Source organism: Oncorhynchus gorbuscha, linkage group LG14 (assembly GCF_021184085.1).
Source record: "Oncorhynchus gorbuscha isolate QuinsamMale2020 ecotype Even-year linkage group LG14, OgorEven_v1.0, whole genome shotgun sequence".
In the NCBI taxonomy this organism is placed as follows: Eukaryota; Metazoa; Chordata; class Actinopteri; order Salmoniformes; family Salmonidae; genus Oncorhynchus; species Oncorhynchus gorbuscha.
This window is the reverse complement of record NC_060186.1, coordinates 31,013,347-31,031,357: the sequence shown is the minus strand read 5'-3', so window position 1 is coordinate 31,031,357 and position 18,011 is coordinate 31,013,347. Positions and strand designations below refer to the sequence as shown.

The 18,011-nt window shown below is 47.9% G+C and overlaps 1 protein-coding gene across 1 annotated transcript in view; it reads left to right on the top strand.

Moving 5' to 3' along the window:
- The first annotated feature begins 5,825 nt into the window (after positions 1 to 5,825).
- Positions 5,826 to 18,011, top strand: part of slc13a2 (solute carrier family 13 member 2) — a 77,101-nt gene continuing 64,915 nt past the window's right edge. Inside the window, exon 1 of the mRNA XM_046297767.1 lies at positions 5,826 to 6,204. Within this exon, the coding sequence (XP_046153723.1) occupies positions 6,106 to 6,204 (99 nt within the window). The 5' untranslated portion in view covers positions 5,826 to 6,105. The remainder of the gene's footprint in view (positions 6,205 to 18,011) is intronic.

Sequence of the window (18,011 nt, the reverse complement as noted above, 5' to 3'; positions counted from 1 at the left end):
CTCCTCTTTAAAGTTCTGGAACTTGTTAGAGCAATCAGCCCTTGCCTCCCAGATAGCTGTGCCCCATTCTCGAGCCCGGCCAGTAAGGAGTGAAATGACGTAAGCAACCCGAGCTCTCTCTCTAGAGTATGTGTTGGGTTGGAGAGAGAACACAATCTCACACTGCGTGAGAAAGGAGCGGCACTCAGTGGACTGCCCGGAGTAGCAAGGTGGGTTATTAACCCTAGGTTCTGGAGGCTCGGCAGGCCAGGAAGTAACAGGTGGCACGAGACGTAGACTCTGGAACTGTCCAGAGAGGTCGGAAACCTGAGCGGCCAGGTTCTCCACGGCATGGCGAGCAGCAGACAATTCCTGCTCGTGTCTGCCGAGCATGGCTCCTGGATCTCGACGGCAGTGTAACGAGCGTCTGAAGTCGCTGGGTCCATTCCTCGGTCGGTTCCTTCTGTCATGCAGGTGATAGAGGACCCAAAAGCGACTTAACAGAAACAGAGTTTATTCAAGTCCAAACAGGGAATAACAGAAATCCTCTTGTCTGTAGAGGGGAATAACAAGAGAAGCGGCCACAGACTGCAGGTCGCTTCGGGTAGGCGCAGGCCGTAGTAGACAGAGACACCTGCTCACACGCAGCATCTGATGAAGGCAAAAAACACGACAGGACAGGGCGATACACAATCACAGCAAAAACACGACAGGACAGGGCGAAACGCAATCACAGCATGGTGAATACTAAACAGGGAACCGACCGGACAGGAACGGAACACAAAGGAATAAATAGGGACTCTAATCAGGGGAAAGGATCGGGAACAGGTGTGGGAAGACTAAATGATGATTAGGGGAATAGGAACAGCTGGGAGCAGGAACGGAACGATAGAGAGAAGAGAGAGCGAGAGAGTGAGAGGGGGAGGGGGAGAGAGAGGGATAGAAAGAGGGAAAGAACCCAATAAGACCAGCAGAGGGAAACGAACAGAATGGGGAGCACAGGGACAAGACATGATAATAAATGACAAACATGACAAGCGAGGCTATATACAGGCACCGGTTAGTAGGGCTGATTGAGGTAGTATGCACATTTAGAAATGGTTCAAATGACTATGCATATTTGATAAACAAAGAGTAGCAGTAGGGTAAAATAGGGGTTGGCGGGTGGCGGGACACAATTCAGATTGCCCGGTTAGCCAATGTGTGTGGGCACTGGTTGGTTGGGCCAATTGAGGTAGTATGTACATGAATGTATAGTTTAAAGTGACTATGCATATATGATAAGCAGAGAGTATCATCAGCATAAAAGGGGGGTTGGGGGGCACACAATGGAAATATTCCGGGTAGCAACTTGATTACCTGTTCAGGAGTCTTATCTCTTGGGGGTAAAAACTGCTGAGAAGCCTTTTTAGTCCTAGACTTGGCACTCCGGTACCGCTTGCCATGCGGTAGTAGAGAGAACAGTCTATGACTGGGGTCGCTGGGGTCTTTGACAATTTTTAGGGCCTTCCTCTGACACCGCCTGGTGTAGAGGTCCTGGAGGGCAGGCAGCTAGCCCCAGTGATGTACTGGGCCGTAAGCACTACCCTCTGTAGTGCCTTGCGGTCGGAGGCTGAGCAATTGCCGTACCAGGCAGGGATGCAACCAGTGTTGTTGCTGTAGAACCTTTAGAGGATCTGAGAACCCATGACAAATATTTTTAGTTTCCTAAGGGGGAATAGGCTTTGTCGTGCCCTCTTCACGATTGTCTTGGAGTGTTTGGACCATTCTAGTTGCAGGCATGGGTGAACAGGGAGTACATGAGGGGACTGAGCACGCACCCCTGAGGGGCTCCAGTGTTGAGGATCAGCATTGCAAATGTGTTGCTACCTCCCCTCACCACCTGGGGGCGGCCCGTCAGGAAGTTCAGGATCCATTTGCAGAGGGAGGTGTTTAGTCCCAGGATCCTTAGTTTAGTGATGAGCTTTAAGGGCACTATGGTGTTGAGCACTGAGCTGTAGTCAATGAATAGTATTCTCAAGTAGGTGTTCATTTTGTCCAGGTTGGAAAGGGCAGTGTGGAGTGCAATAGAGATGGCATCATCTGTGGATCTGTTTGGGCGGTATGCAAATTGTAGTGGGTCTTGAGGCGGCAGGGTAGCCTAGTGGTTAGAGCGTTGGACTAGTAACCGGAAGGTTGCAAGTTCAAATCCCCGAGCTGACAAGGTACAAATCTGTCGTTCTGCCCATGAACAGGCAGTTAACCCATTGTTCCTAGGCCGTCATTGAAAATAAGAATTTGTTCTTAACTGACTTGCCTAGTAATAAAGGAAAAATAAATAGGGTTTCTGGGATAATGGTGTTGATGTGAGCCATTACCAGCCTTTCAAAGAACTTCATGGCCAAGGACGTGAGTGCTACGGGTCTGTAGTCATTTAGACAGATTGCCTTGTTATTGGGCACAGAGCCTATGGTGGTCTGCTTGAAACATGTTGGTATTACAGACTCAACCAGGGGCATGTTGAAAATGTCAGTGAAGACACCTGCCAGTTGATCAGCACATGTCCAGAGCACACATCCTGGTTCATCTGTCTGGCCCCGCAGCCTTGTGAATGTTGACCTGTTGAAAGGTCTTACTAATGTCAGCTACGGAGAGCGTGATCACACATTCGCCTGGAACAGCTGATGCTCTCATGCATGCCTCAGTGTTGCTTGCTTCGAACTGAGCATAGAAGTGATTTAGCTCGTCTGATAGGCTTGTGTCACTGGGTAGCATGCGGCTGTGCTTCCCATTCGAGTCTGTAAAAGTTTGCAAGCCCTGCCACATAAGACGAGAGTCGGAGCCGGTGTATTACGATTCAATCTTAGCCCTGTATTGACGCTTTGTCTGTTTGATGGTTGGTCGAAGTGCATAGCAAGATTTCTTATAAGCTTCTGGGGTAGAGTCCCGCAACTTAAAAGCAGCAGCACTACCCTTTAGCTCAGTGCGAATGTTGCCTGAAATCCATGGCTTCCGGTTGGGGTATGTACTTACAGTCACTGTGGGGACGACGTCTTCGAGGCACTTATTGATAAAGCCAGTGACTGATGTGGTGTGCTCCTCAATGCCATCGGAAGAATCCCGGAACATGTTCCAGTCTGTGATAGTAAAACAGTCATATAGTTTAGTATATGCATACCTGACCAATTTTTTATAGACCGAGTCACTGGTGCTTTCTGCTTTAATTTTTGCTTGTAAGCAGGAATCAGAATGATAGAATTGTGGTTGGATTTACCAGATGGAGGGCGAGGGAAAGCTTTTTACGTGTCTCTGTGTGTGGAATACAGGTGATCTAGATGTTTTACCCCCTCAGGGTGCACATTTAACCTGTTGATAGAAATTAGCTAGAACTGATTTAAGTTTCCCTGCATTAAAGTCTCCAGCCACTAGGAATGCCGCACCTAGGTGAGCGGTTTCCTGATTGCTTATTTGCTTATACAGCTGACTGAGTGCGGTCTTAGTGCCAGCATCCGTCTGTGGTGGTAAATAAACAGCCATGAAAAGTATAGCTGAAAATTCTCTTGGTAAATAGTGTGGTCTGTATTTTATCACAAGATACTATAGACTTCCTTAGATTTCGTGCACCAGCTGTTGTTTACAAATATGCACAGACCGCCCGGAGTGTGCTGTTCTAACTTTTATCTTCGCGACTGAGACGTTGTTCCTCATAGATGTTTCCATTTCACAATAACGGCAGAAATTTGACAAACTGACTTGTTGGAAAGGTGGCATCCTATGACCAGGCCATTCTAGTGCCGGTGTTTGTCTATGGAGATTTCATGGCTGTGTGCTCGATTTTATATACCTGTCATCAAAGGTATATAAAATTCGGCTAAAATAGCCAAATCCATTAATTTGAAGGGTTGTCCACATACTTTTGTGCATATATAGTGTAATATTACACGATATGGTATTTAGTGCCAAAGGGGCTAGAATACTTCCTCATTATGTTTTCACCATTGGTCAAGCGTTCTGTAATTGTGGGAGTGTAAGAATTTATTTGATCTTTTTACAGCTTTGGCGCTGTAGTTTACGACTTAATTAAAGTTGTTGAGAGAAGAAAGGGACACAGTGTTCTTACAGTATGTAAGGATTTATGATCTTAAAGCAGGAACATTAGTATTGATACCTTAATAAGTGGATTAGCACGTACTGTTCTTACAGTTCTTACGAATTCACAGTGTCTGTGTGTTCTCAGACAAATAGATTTACACTGTATCGTCCAAAGTCAAATCGTAAGGTTGTTCCTTTGGTCAAATTCAAATGGTAACATTTTAATTCTTTCCAAACCAGAATGGTCAAATAAATGTCATAATATCTAATATGTCTGCCAATTTGTCTGCCTTTGTATTACAAAACAGTTATAACATATTAAAACAACTGATTATGTGAAAGCGACCAGTTTGGGGGACAGTCCACAGAATACTGATAAAATGGTTGGAATACCACTCTGTTGACATCATTGGATCGCATTCACACATACTATATCCTTTGTGTGTCAACAATACACTGATGCTGCTTTCCGACTGTAACATGAGTGTTACAATAGTGTGCTGTATATGTCAAAAGCAGAGTTCTAAGATCCCACAGCAAACACAACTACAGAGACAGGAAATGTATAATTGGATCATTGTGTGTATTTGGATCATGACGGTAGGCCGCCATTGTAAATAAGAAAATAAAGGTTAAATAATTATATATTTTTTTTATTATTATTGTTAATTAACTGTGACAATAGCTTAAAAATCATTAATTTCTTTGTTCTCTTTTTTTAAAAAGTACTACAATCTAAAACACGCGTTCGAGAAGAATATGGAAAAAGGTATTCACCAAGGGCTTTAAATAAGGGTCAGCAATTGAGAGCTTGAGAGGATATGAAGAGAAGATTGGGAGAAACTCCACAAATACAGGTGTACCAAGCTTGTAGCGTCACACCCAAGAAGACTCGAGGCTGTAATCGCTGCCAAAGGTGCTTTAACAAAGTACTGAGTAAAAGTTCTGAATATTTCTGTAAATGTGATATTTCTTTTTTTACTTTTAATAAATCAGCAAAAATGTCTAAAACTCTGTTTTTGCTTTGACATTATAGGTTATTGCGTGTAGATTGACGAAGATAAAAACGATTTAATCAATTTTAGAATAAGGCTGTAACCTAACAAATTGTGCAAAAAGTCAAGGGGTCTGAATACTTTCCAAAGGCACTGTGTGTGTGTGTGTGTGTGTGTGTGTGTGTGTGTGTGTGTGTGTGTGTGTGTGTGTGTGTGTGTGTGTGTGTGTGTGTGTGTGTGTGTGTGTGTGTGTGTGTGTGTGTGTGTGTGTGTGTGTGTGTGTGTGTGTGTGTGTGTGTGTGTGCCAGAGTAAACCCACTTGCTTATCACCACGGCAAGAGATGAAAAGGGGTTTCAAGTAACTTCCAATAATAGTGTTTGTGATAAATCATTGGAATTGGACATTTAGATAAAGTTGAAAGAACTTTATTGTCTGGTAAATCAATCCTCTATAGTTTGGTGATCACTCTCTCTCCCCCTCCCTCCCTCCCTCCCTCCCCCTCCCTCCCTCCCTCCCTCCCTCCCTCCCTCCCCCTCCCTCCCTCCCTCCCTCCCTCCTCCCTCCCTCCCTCCCTCCCTCCCTCCCTCCCTCCCTCCCTCCCTCCCTCCCTCCCTCCCTCCCTCCTCCTATCCTTTACCCTTCCCTCCCTCTTTCTCCTTTCCCTATCTCTCTCCCTCACTCTCTATGATCACCCTCCCTTGTGGTTGAGTTAATGTTTAATACTTTCTCTGTGATATAAACAGTAAATTACAGTCTTATTAGGCACATTTCCTGCTACGCTGTCAGCCTGGAGCACACCTTTCCCACTACCTTACCAGTAGCTAACCTGAGGCTTACCTGTATTTGACCTGTAGCTCAGCCAGGAGTGCCGATGTACCTTTCTGTTCACTGCTTTCCGGTTTACATTTTGGTACCCTGAAGGTTGAGCTATCTGGTGCCCAGGTGTATACCTGACCAAACAGTTTTTCGTATTACCTGTAGGTTAGTAGTAAGTTAACGCTAGGTCACCTGTGGTCCAGGTGTGTTTCTGTCTCTGGGTTACCTGTCTGTTGGAGAGCCATGGTTGGGTGTAGCTGGATGTGGAGCCATAGGAACTACCTCATTATCCTCCTCACCCCACTTCTCCTCCTGCCTCTGCCTCTGCTCATCCCCACACCAGTAAGTGTGTGTGTGTGTGTGTGTGTGTGTGTGTGTGTGTGTGTGTGTGTGTGTGTGTGTGTGTGTGTGTGTGTGTGTGTGTGTGTGTGTGTGTGTGTGTGTGTGTGTGTGTGTGTGTGTGTGTGTGTGTGTGTGTGAGTGTGTGTGTGTGTGTGTGTGTGTGTGTGTGTGTGCGTGTGTGTGTGTGTGTGTGTGTGTGTGTGTGTGTGTGTGTGTGTGTGTTGCTAGCATTTACATTCTTATTAAAAAGTATTTTCAAATCGAGTGTTATTTGTCACATGCCTCGTAATCAACAGGTGTGGACTAACAGTGAAATACTTACTATACTTACTTACTTACTTACTTTTTATCATAAATCGTTAATAATGTTTCAACCGGACAATTCCTTTGTCTTTAGAAATGAGAAGGAACAGAGCTCGTGCTCAAGGCCGCGCACGTGACTAAACTAATGGCTTTCAGCCAGACCCCTGATACAAACAGCTCTTATTCGCTCCCCCTTCACAGTCAAAGCATGAAACAAAATTCTAAAGACTGTTGACATCTAGTGGAAGCCTTAGGAAGTGCAATCGGACCAAATTTTACACTGTATATTGGATAGGCAATGACTTGAAAAACTGCCATATGAGTTCTGTTATACTCACAGACATCATTCAAACAATGTTAGAATCTTCAGAGTGTTTTCCATCCAAAGCTACTACTAATATGCATATCTTGGTTTCTGGGCCTGAGTAGCAAGCAGTTTACTCTGGGCACGCTTTTCATCTGAACGTGAAATACCACCCCCAGCCATAAGAAGTTTTAAATTCTCTCAATGGTGCATTTGTGTGTGGACCATGTGAAATCCTTAGTGATATGAACACAGAGGAGCTTGCCTGGTTAGAGGGATATTGATTGGTATCCATAATGAAGAGAAAGAGGTCCTAAATCAGAATGAGCCAGCAGTTCTGAGGAGGGAACATGTTGATGTCATCAAGTGCAAAACACTGTGAGGAGCGAGGCTCCAAAATACCAAGGTTCATTATTAGATAACAGCAGATACTAGTAGATATACATTAAATAACATTCGGACCGAGGCGCAGTGTGATATGGGTTCCACATCTTTTTATTCTTGAAACGCACAAAACAATATAAAAAAAGCAAACGATACGTGAAGCTATGGAGTGCTCACAGGCAACTACACAGAAACAAGATCCCACAAACACAGTGAGGAAATGGCTGCCTCTGATTGGGAACCATACCAGGCCAACATAGAATTACAACAACCTAGATTACTCACCATAGTCACACCCCGACCTAACCAAAATAGAGAATAAAAAGGCTCTCTATGGTCAAGGTGTGACATCTAGGGTCTACCAAATACTCCTCACCATGCTAGTTTGCCTGGAAGAGAATCAAACATAAAAATAAAACTGTGATCGCATGCTCAGTATGCACAAGATTGAAAAACATGTTGAAAGATTTTGAAACAGAACAATTAAATCAAATTAGTGTTATTATTGGTCAGATTCAGGACATTTAGTAACATATCTCATCTGTTTCAAACTGTTTTCTCTTACTTCATGCCTACTGAACACAAAGCATGTCCTATTAGGCGGTTACATGTGGATAGATAGGGGGATAATAAGGCAATAAGATGGGATATGCTTTATTGTTCATGGAAATTGTCAAATTATCCTGGATGCTCTTTGGCTGAAAGCCAGTTTTATCAGACAATATACCATGGGTATGATGCAACATGACTTGTTTATTGTTCTAAGTATGTTGGTAGCCAGTTTATAATAACAGTAAGGCACCTCGGGGGGTTGTGGTATATGGTCAATATACAGCGGAAAATCCATGCATAAAAACAGCCCTTAGCCACGGTATATTGCCATATACCACACGTTCGGCCTTATTGCTTAAATATACACTCTTCCAGACCTGGATTCAAATGCATGTGTATTTGATTATTTGTATTTGAAATACGTATTTTCTCTGTGTTTGAGAATTTTCAAATAATGTGTCCTGAATCAACTCAGGGATTCTTTAACACAGAACCATCTCTACTTTTTTCAAAAATATATTTCTTAATATTAACAACATTTCAAACATATTTTTTGGAAAGACCAAAGTCTTTATGTCCGTGTGTTTACGGACATATTCAATCAATCCTTATCCCAGTCTGCTGTTCCCACATGCTTCAAGAGGGCCACCATTGTTCCTGTTCCCAAGAAAGCTAAGGTAACTGAGCTAAACGACTACCGCCCTGTAGCACTCACCGTCATCATGAAGTGCTTTGAGAGACTAGTCAATGACCATATCACCTCCACCCTACCTGACACCCTAGACCCACTTCAATTTGCTTACCACCCAAATAGGTCCACAGATGACGCAATCTCAACCACACTGCACACTGCCCTAACCCATCTGGACAAGAGGAATACCTATGTGAGAATGCTGTTCATCGACTACAGCTCAGCATTTAACACCATAGTTCCCTCCAAACTCGTCATCAAGCTTGAGACCCTGGGTCTCGACCCCGCCCTGTGCAACTGGGTACTGGACTTCCTGACGGGCCACCCCCAGGTGGTGAGGGTAGATAACAACATCTCCACCCCGCTGATCCTCAACACTGGGGCCCCACAAGGGTGCGTTCTGAGCCCTCTCCTGTACTCTCTCCTACCCTCTCCTGCCCACAACCGTAAGGCTCTCCAGAGGGTAGTGAGTTCTGCACAACGCATCACCGGGGGCAAACTACCTGCCATCAGGACACCTAGACCACCCGATGTCACAGGAAGGCCATAAAGATCATCAAGGACAACATGTTATGCAGGTGAATGAGGACCCAAAAGCGACTTGGCGAAAACAGAGTCTTTAATCCAGTTTAAGGAAATAGCAATAATCCTAGACAAATCGGAGCGGTAAATAAAGCATAAGAAACAATTTCACTCGTAATCACGAGAACTGACTGGAGACTCGATAATGAACTGCAGGTTGCCTCGGGAAGGCACTTGACCGTAGCAGACTCAGACACCTGCTCACCACGCAGCATCTGAGGGAAACACGACACGACAGGGCGATACAAAGACACAGCACGGTGAACAGTATACAAGGATCCGACAGGACAGAAACGGAAAACAAGGGGAGAAATAGGGACTCTAATCAGGGGAAAAGATAGGGAACAGGTGTGGGAAGACTAAATGATTGATTAGGGGAATATAGGAACAGCTGGGAGCAGGAACGGAACGATAGAGAGAAGAGAGAGAGAGAGGGAGAGAGAAAAAAGGGAACGAACCTAAAAAGACCAGCAGGGGGAAAACGAACAGAAGGAAAAGCAAAATGACAAGACAATATAAGACAAAACATGACAGTACCCCCCCCACTCACCGAGCGCCTCCTGGCGCACTCGAGGAGGAATCCTGGCGGCAACGGAGGAAATCATCAATCAGTGAACGGTCCAGCACGTCCCGAGACGGAACCCAACTCCTCTCCTCAGGACCGTAACCCTCCCAATCCACTAAGTATTGGTGACCCCGTCCCCGAGAACGCATGTCCATGATCCTACGTACCTTGTAAATAGGTGCGCTCTCGACAAGGACGGGAGGGGGGGAGGGAAGACGAACGGGGGTGCGAAGAAAGGGCTTGACACAGGAGACATGGAAGACAGGATGGACGCGACGAAGATGTCGCGGAAGAAGCAGTCGCACAGCGACAGGATTTGTCATGTTTGTCATTTATTGTCATGTCTTGTCCCTGTGCTCCCCATGCTATTCGTTTCCCTCTGCTGGTCTTGTTTGGTTCTATCCCTCTCTCTCCCCCTCCCTCTCTCACTCTCTCGCTCTCTCTTCTCTCTGTCGTTCCGTTCCTGCTCCCAGCTGTTCCTATTCCCCTAATCATCATTTAGTCTTCCCACACCTGTTCCCGATCCTTTCCCCTGATTAGAGTCCCTATTTATTCCTTTGTGATCCGTTCCTGTTCCGTCGGTTCCTTGTATTGTATTCACCATGCTGTGATTGCGTTTCGCCCTGTCCTGTCGTGTTTTTGCCGTGATTGTGTATCACCCTGTCCTGTCGTGTTTTGTGCCTTCATCAGATGCTGCGTGTGAGCAGGTGTCTCAGTCGACTACGGCCTGCGCCTACCCGAAGCGACCTGCAGTCTGTGGCCGCTTCTCCAGTTGTTTTCCCTCTACAAATCTAGAGGATTTCTGTTATTCCGTTTTGGACTTTAATAAACTCTGTTTCTGTTAAGTCGCGTTTGGGTCCTCTTTCACCTGCATGACAGAAGGAACCGACCAAGGAATGGACCCAGCGACTTCAGACGCTCGTTACACTGCCGTCGAGATCCAAGGAGCCATGCTCGGCAGACACGAGCAGGAATTGTCTGCTGCTCGCCATGCCGTGGAGAACCTGGCCGCTCAGGTTTCCGACCTCTCTGGACAGTTCCAGAGTCTACGTCTCGTGCCACCTGTTACTCCCTGGCCTGCCGAGCCTCCAGAACCCAGGGTTAATAACCCACCTTGCTACTCCGGGCAGCCCACTGAGTGCCGCTCCTTTCTCACGCAGTGTGAGATTGTGTTCTCTCTCCAACCCCACACATACTCTAGAGAGAGAGCTCGGGTTGCTTACGTCATTTCACTCCTTACTGGCCGGGCTCGAGAATGGGGCACAGCTATCTGGGAGGCAAGGGCTGATTGCTCTAACAGATTCCAGAACTTTAAAGAGGAGATGATTCGGGTTTTTGACCGTTCAGTTTTTGGTGGGGAGGCTTCTAGGGCCCTGGCTTCCTTATGCCAAGGTGAACGGTCCATAACGGATTATTCCATTGAGTTTCGCACTCTTGCTGCCTCTAGTGAGTGGAACGAGCCGGCGCTGCTCGCTCGTTTTCTGGAGGGACTCCACGCAGTGGTTAAGGATGAGATTCTCTCCCGGGAGGTTCCATCAGATGTGGATTCTTTGATTGCTCTCGCCATCCGCATAGAACGACGGGTAGATCTTCGTCACCGGGCTCGTGGAAGAGAGCTCGCATCAACGGTGTTTCCCTGCTCCGCATCGCAACCATCTCCCTCCTCTGGCTTTGAGACTGAGCCCATGCAGCTGGGAGGGATTCGCATCTCGAATAAGGAGAGGGAACGGAGGATCACCAACCGCCTGTGCCTCTATTGCGGAGTTGCTGGACATTTTGTTAATTCATGTCCAGTAAGAGGCCAGAGTCCATCAGTAAGCGGAGGGCTACTGGTGAGCGCTACTACTCAGGTCCCTTCATCTAGATCTTGTACTACTATGTCGGTCCATCTACGCTGGACCGGTTCGGGTGCTACATGCAGTGCTTTGATTGACTCTGGGGCTGAGGGTTGTTTCATGGACGAAGCATGGGTTCGGAAACATAACATTCCTTTCAGACCGTTAGACAGGCCTACGCCCATGTTTGCCTTAGATGGTAGTCATCTTCCCAGTATCAAATTTGAGACACTACCTTTAACTCTCACAGTATCTGGTAACCACAGTGAGACTATTTCTTTTTGATTTTCCGTTCACCGTTTACACCTGTTGTTTTGGGTCATCCCTGGCTAGTATGTCATAATCCTTCTATTAATTGGTCTAGTAATTCTATCCTATCCTGGAACGTTTCTTGTCATGTGAAGTGTTTAATGTCTGCCATCCCTCCCGTTTCTTCTGTTCCTACTTCTCAGGAGGAACCTGGCGATTTGACAGGAGTGCCGGAGGAATATCATGATCTACGCACGGTCTTCAGTCGGTCCCGAGCCAACTCCCTTCCTCCTCACCGGTCGTATGATTGTAGTATTGATCTCCTTCCGGGGACCACTCCTCCTCGAGGTAGACTATACTCTCTGTCGGCTCCCGAACGTAAGGCTCTCGAGGATTATTTGTCTGTGTCTCTTGACGCCGGTACCATAGTGCCTTCTTCTTCTCCGGCCGGGGCGGGGTTCTTTTTGTTAAAAAGAAGGACGGTACTCTGCGCCCTGCGTGGATTATCGAGGGCTGAATGACATAACGGTTAAGAATCGTTATCCGCTTCCCCTTATGTCATCAGCCTTCGAGATTCTGCAGGGAGCCAGGTGCTTTACTAAGTTGGACCTTCGTAACGCTTACCATCTCGTGCGCATCAGAGAGGGGGACGAGTGGAAAACGGCGTTTAACACTCCGTTAGGGCATTTTGAGTACCGGGTTCTGCCGTTCGGTCTCGCCAATGCGCCAGCTGTTTTTCAGGCATTAGTTAATGATGTTCTGAGAGACATGCTGAACATTTTTGTTTTTGTCTATCTTGACGATATCCTGATTTTTTCTCCGTCACTCGAGATTCATGTTCAGCACGTTCGACGTGTTCTACAGCGCCTTTTAGAGAATTGTCTCTACGTAAAGGCTGAGAAGTGCTCTTTTCATGTCTCCTCCGTTACTTTTCTCGGTTCCGTTATTTCCGCTGAAGGCATTCAGATGGATTCCGCTAAGGTCCAAGCTGTCAGTGATTGGCCCGTTCCAAGGTCACGTGTCGAGTTGCAGCGCTTTTTAGGTTTCGCTAATTTCTATCGGCGTTTCATTCGTAATTTCGGTCAAGTTGCTGCCCCTCTCACAGCTCTTACTTCTGTTAAGACGTGTTTTAAGTGGTCCGGTTCCGCCCAGGGAGCTTTTGATCTTCTAAAAGAACGTTTTACGTCCGCTCCTATCCTCGTTACTCCTGACGTCACTAGACAATTCATTGTCGAGGTTGACGCTTCAGAGGTAGGCGTGGGAGCCATCCTATCCCAGCGCTTCCAGTCTGACGATAAGGTTCATCCTTGCGCTTATTTTTCTCATCGCCTGTCGCCATCTGAGCGCAACTATGATGTGGGTAACCGTGAACTGCTCGCCATCCGCTTAGCCCTAGGCGAATGGCGACAGTGGTTGGAGGGGGCGACCGTTCCTTTTGTCGTTTGGACAGACCATAAGAACCTTGAGTACATCCGTTCTGCCAAACGACTTAATGCCCGTCAAGCTCGTTGGGCGTTGTTTTTCGCTCGTTTCGAGTTTGTGATTTCTTACCGTCCGGGTAGCAAGAACACCAAGCCTGATGCCTTATCCCGTCTGTTTAGTTCTTCTGTGGCTTCTACTGATCCCGAGGGGATTCTTCCTTATGGGCGTGTTGTCGGGTTAACAGTCTGGGGAATTGAAAGACAGGTTAAGCAAGCACTCACGCACACTGCGTCGCCGCGCGCTTGTCCTAGTAACCTCCTTTTCGTTCCTGTTTCCACTCGTCTGGCTGTTCTTCAGTGGGCTCACTCTGCCAAGTTAGCTGGTCATCCCGGTGTTCGAGGCACTCTTGCGTCTATTCGCCAGCGCTTTTGGTGGCCGACTCAGGAGCGTGACACGCGCCGTTTCGTGGCTGCTTGTTCGGACTGCGCGCAGACTAAGTCGGGTAACTCTCCTCCTGCCGGTCGTCTCAGACCGCTCCCCATTCCTTCTCGACCATGGTCTCACATTGCCTTAGACTTCATTACCGGTCTGCCTTTGTCTGCGGGGAAGACTGTGATTCTGACGGTTGTCGATAGGTTCTCTAAGGCGGCACATTTCATTCCCCTCGCTAAACTTCCTTCCGCTAAGGAGACGGCACAAATCATTATTGAGAATGTATTCAGAATTCATGGCCTCCCGTTAGACGCCGTTTCAGACAGAGGCCCGCAATTCACGTCACAGTTTTGGAGGGAGTTCTGTCGTTTGATTGGTGCGTCCGTCAGTCTCTCTTCCGGGTTTCATCCCCAGTCTAACGGTCAAGCAGAGAGGGCCAATCAGACGATTGGTCGCATACTACGCAGCCTTTCTTTCAGAAACCCTGCGTCTTGGGCAGAACAGCTCCCCTGGGCAGAATACGCTCACAATTCGCTTCCTTCGTCTGCTACCGGGTTATCTCCGTTTCAGAGTAGTCTGGGTTACCAGCCTCCTCTGTTCTCATCCCAGCTTGCCGAGTCCAGCGTTCCCTCCGCTCAAGCGTTTGTCCAACGTTGTGAGCGCACCTGGAGGAGGGTGAGGTCTGCACTTTGCCGTTACAGGGCACAGACTGTGAGAGCCGCCAATAAACGCAGGATTAAGAGTCCAAGGTATTGTTGCGGCCAGAGAGTGTGGCTTTCCACTCGCAACCTTCCTCTTACGACAGCTTCTCGTAAGTTGACTCCGCGGTTCATTGGTCCGTTCCGTGTCTCCCAGGTCGTCAATCCTGTCGCTGTGCGACTGCTTCTTCCGCGACATCTTCGTCGCGTCCATCCTGTCTTCCATGTCTCCTGTGTTAAGCCCTTTCTTCGCACCCCGTTCGTCTTCCCTCCCCCTCCCGTCCTTGTCGAGAGCGCACCTATTTACAAGGTACATAAGATTATGGACATGCGTTCTCGGGACGGGGTCACCAATACCTAGTGGATTGGGAGGGTTACGGTCCTGAGGAGAGGAGTTGGGTTCCGTCTCGGGACGTGCTGGACCGTTCGCTCATCGATGATTTCCTCCGTTGCCGCCAGGATTCCTCCTCGAGTGCGCCAGGAGGCGCTCGGTGAGTGGGGGGTACTGTCATGTTTGTCATTTATTGTCATGTCTTGTCCCTGTGCTCCCCATGCTATTCGTTTCCCTCTGCTGGTCTTGTTTGGTTCTATCCCTCTCTCTCCCCCTCCCTCTCTCACTCTCTCGCTCTCTCTTCTCTCTGTCGTTCCGTTCCTGCTCCCAGCTGTTCCTATTCCCCTAATCATCATTTAGTCTTCCCACACCTGTTCCCGATCCTTTCCCCTGATTAGAGTCCCTATTTATTCCTTTGTGATCCGTTCCTGTTCCGTCGGTTCCTTGTATTGTATTCACCATGCTGTGATTGCGTTTCGCCCTGTCCTGTCGTGTTTTTGCCGTGATTGTGTATCACCCTGTCCTGTCGTGTTTTGTGCCTTCATCAGATGCTGCGTGTGAGCAGGTGTCTCAGTCGACTACGGCCTGCGCCTACCCGAAGCGACCTGCAGTCTGTGGCCGCTTCTCCAGTTGTTTTCCCCTCTACAAATCTAGAGGATTTCTGTTATTCCGTTTTGGACTTTAATAAACTCTGTTTCTGTTAAGTCGCGTTTGGGTCCTCTTTCACCTGCATGACAGGATTGACGACCTGGGAGACACGGAACGGACCAATGAACCGCGGAGTCAACTTACGAGAAGCTGTCGTAAGAGGAAGGTTGCGAGTGGAAAGCCACACTCTCTGGCCGCAACAATACCTTGGACTCTTAATCCTACGTTTATTGGCGGCTCTCACAGTCTGTGCCCTGTAACGGCAAAGTGCAGACCTCACCCTCCTCCAGGTGCGCTCACAACGTTGGACAAACGCTTGAGCGGAGGGAACGCTGGACTCGGCAAGCTGGGATGAGAACAGAGGAGGCTGGTAACCCAGACTACTCTGAAACGGAGATAACCCGGTAGCAGACGAAGGAAGCGAGTTGTGAGCGTATTCTGCCCAGGGGAGCTGTTCTGCCCAAGACGCAGGGTTTCTGAAAGAAAGGCTGCGTAGTATGCGACCAATCGTCTGATTGGCCCTCTCTGCTTGACCGTTAGACTGGGGATGAAACCCGGAAGAGAGACTGACGGACGCACCAATCAAACGACAGAACTCCCTCCAAAACTGTGACGTGAATTGCGGGCCTCTGTCTGAAACGGCGTCTAACGGGAGGCCATGAATTCTGAACACATTCTCGATGATGATTTGTGCCGTCTCCTTAGCGGAAGGAAGTTTAGCGAGAGGAATGAAATGTGCCGCCTTAGAGAACCTATCGACAACCGTAAGAATCACAGTCTTCCCCGCAGACAAAGGCAGACCGGTAATGAAGTCTAGGGCGATGTGAGACCATGGTCGAGAAGGAATGGGGAGCGGTCTGAGACGACCGGCAGGAGGAGAGTTACCTGACTTAGTCTGCGCGCAGTCCGAACAAGCAGCCACGAAACGGCGCGTGTCACGCTCCTGAGTCGGCCACCAAAAGCGCTGGCGAATAGAAGCAAGAGTGCCTCGAACACCGGGATGACCAGCTAACTTGGCAGAGTGAGCCCACTGAAGAACAGCCAGACGAGTGGAAACAGGAACGAAAAGAAGGTTACTAGGACAAGCGCGAGGCGACGCAGTGTGCGTGAGTGCTTGCTTAACCTGTCTTTCAATTACCCAGACTGTCAACCCGACAACACGCCCATAAGGAAGAATCCCCTCGGGATCAGTAGAAGCCACAGAAGAACTAAAAAGACGGGATAAGGCATCAGGCTTGGTGTTCTTGCTACCCGGACGGTAAGAAATCACAAACTCGAAACGAGCGAAAAATAACGCCCAACGAGCTTGACGAGCATTAAGTCGTTTGGCAGAACGGATGTACTCAAGGTTCTTATGGTCTGTCCAAACGACAAAAGGAACGGTCGCCCCCTCCAACCACTGTCGCCATTCGCCTAGGGCTAAGCGGATGGCGAGCAGTTCGCGGTTACCCACATCATAGTTGCGTTCAGATGGCGACAGGCGATGAGAAAAATAAGCGCAAGGATGAACCTTATCGTCAGACTGGAAGCGCTGGGATAGAATGGCTCCCACGCCTACCTCTGAAGCGTCAACCTCGACAATGAATTATCTAGTGACGTCAGGAGTAACGAGGATAGGAGCGGACGTAAAACGTTCTTTAAGAAGATCAAAAGCTCCCTGGGCGGAACCGGACCACTTAAAACACGTCTTGACAGAAGTAAGAGCTGTGAGAGGGGCAGCAACTTGACCGAAATTACGAATGAAACACCGATAGAAATTAGCGAAACCTAGAAAGCGCTGCAACTCGACACGTGACCTTGGAACGGGCCACTCACTGACAGCTTGGACCTTAGCGGAATCCATCTGAATGCCTTCAGCGGAAATAACGGAACCGAGAAAAGTAACGGAGGAGACATGAAAAGAGCACTTCTCAGCCTTCACGTAGAGACAATTCTCTAAAAGGCGCTGGAGAACACGTCGAACGTGCTGAACATGAATCTCGAGTGACGGTGAAAAAATCAGGATATCGTCAAGGTAGACAAAAACAAAGATGTTCAGCATGTCTCTCAGAACATCATTAACTAATGCCTGAAAAACAGCTGGCGCATTGGCGAGACCAAACGGCAGAACCCGGTACTCAAAATGCCCTAACGGAGTGTTAAACGCCGTTTTCCACTCGTCCCCCTCTCTGATGCGCACGAGATGGTAAGCGTTACGAAGGTCCAACTTAGTAAAGCACCTGGCTCCCTGCAGAATCTCGAAGGCTGATGACATAAGGGGAAGCGGATAACGATTCTTAACCGTTATGTCATTCAGCCCTCGATAATCCACGCAGGGGCGTAGAGTACCGTCCTTCTTCTTAACAAAAAAACCCCGCCCCGGCCGGAGAGGAAGAAGGCACTATGGTACCGGCGTCAAGAGACACAGACAAATAATCCTCGAGAGCCTTACGTTCGGGAGCCGACAGAGAGTATAGTCTACCCCGAGGAGGAGTGGTCCCCGGAAGGAGATCAATACTACAATCATACGACCGGTGAGGAGGAAGGGAGTTGGCTCGGGACCGACTGAAGACCGTGCGCAGATCATGATATTCCTCCGGCACTCCTGTCAAATCGCCAGGTTCCTCCTGAGAAGTGGGGACAGAAGAAATGGGAGGGATGGCAGACATTAAACACTTCACATGACAAGAAACGTTCCAGGATAGGATAGAATTACTAGACCAATTAATAGAAGGATTATGACATACTAGCCAGGGATGACCCAAAACAACAGGTGTAAAAGGTGAACGAAAAATCAAAAAAGAAATAGTCTCACTGTGGTTACCAGATACT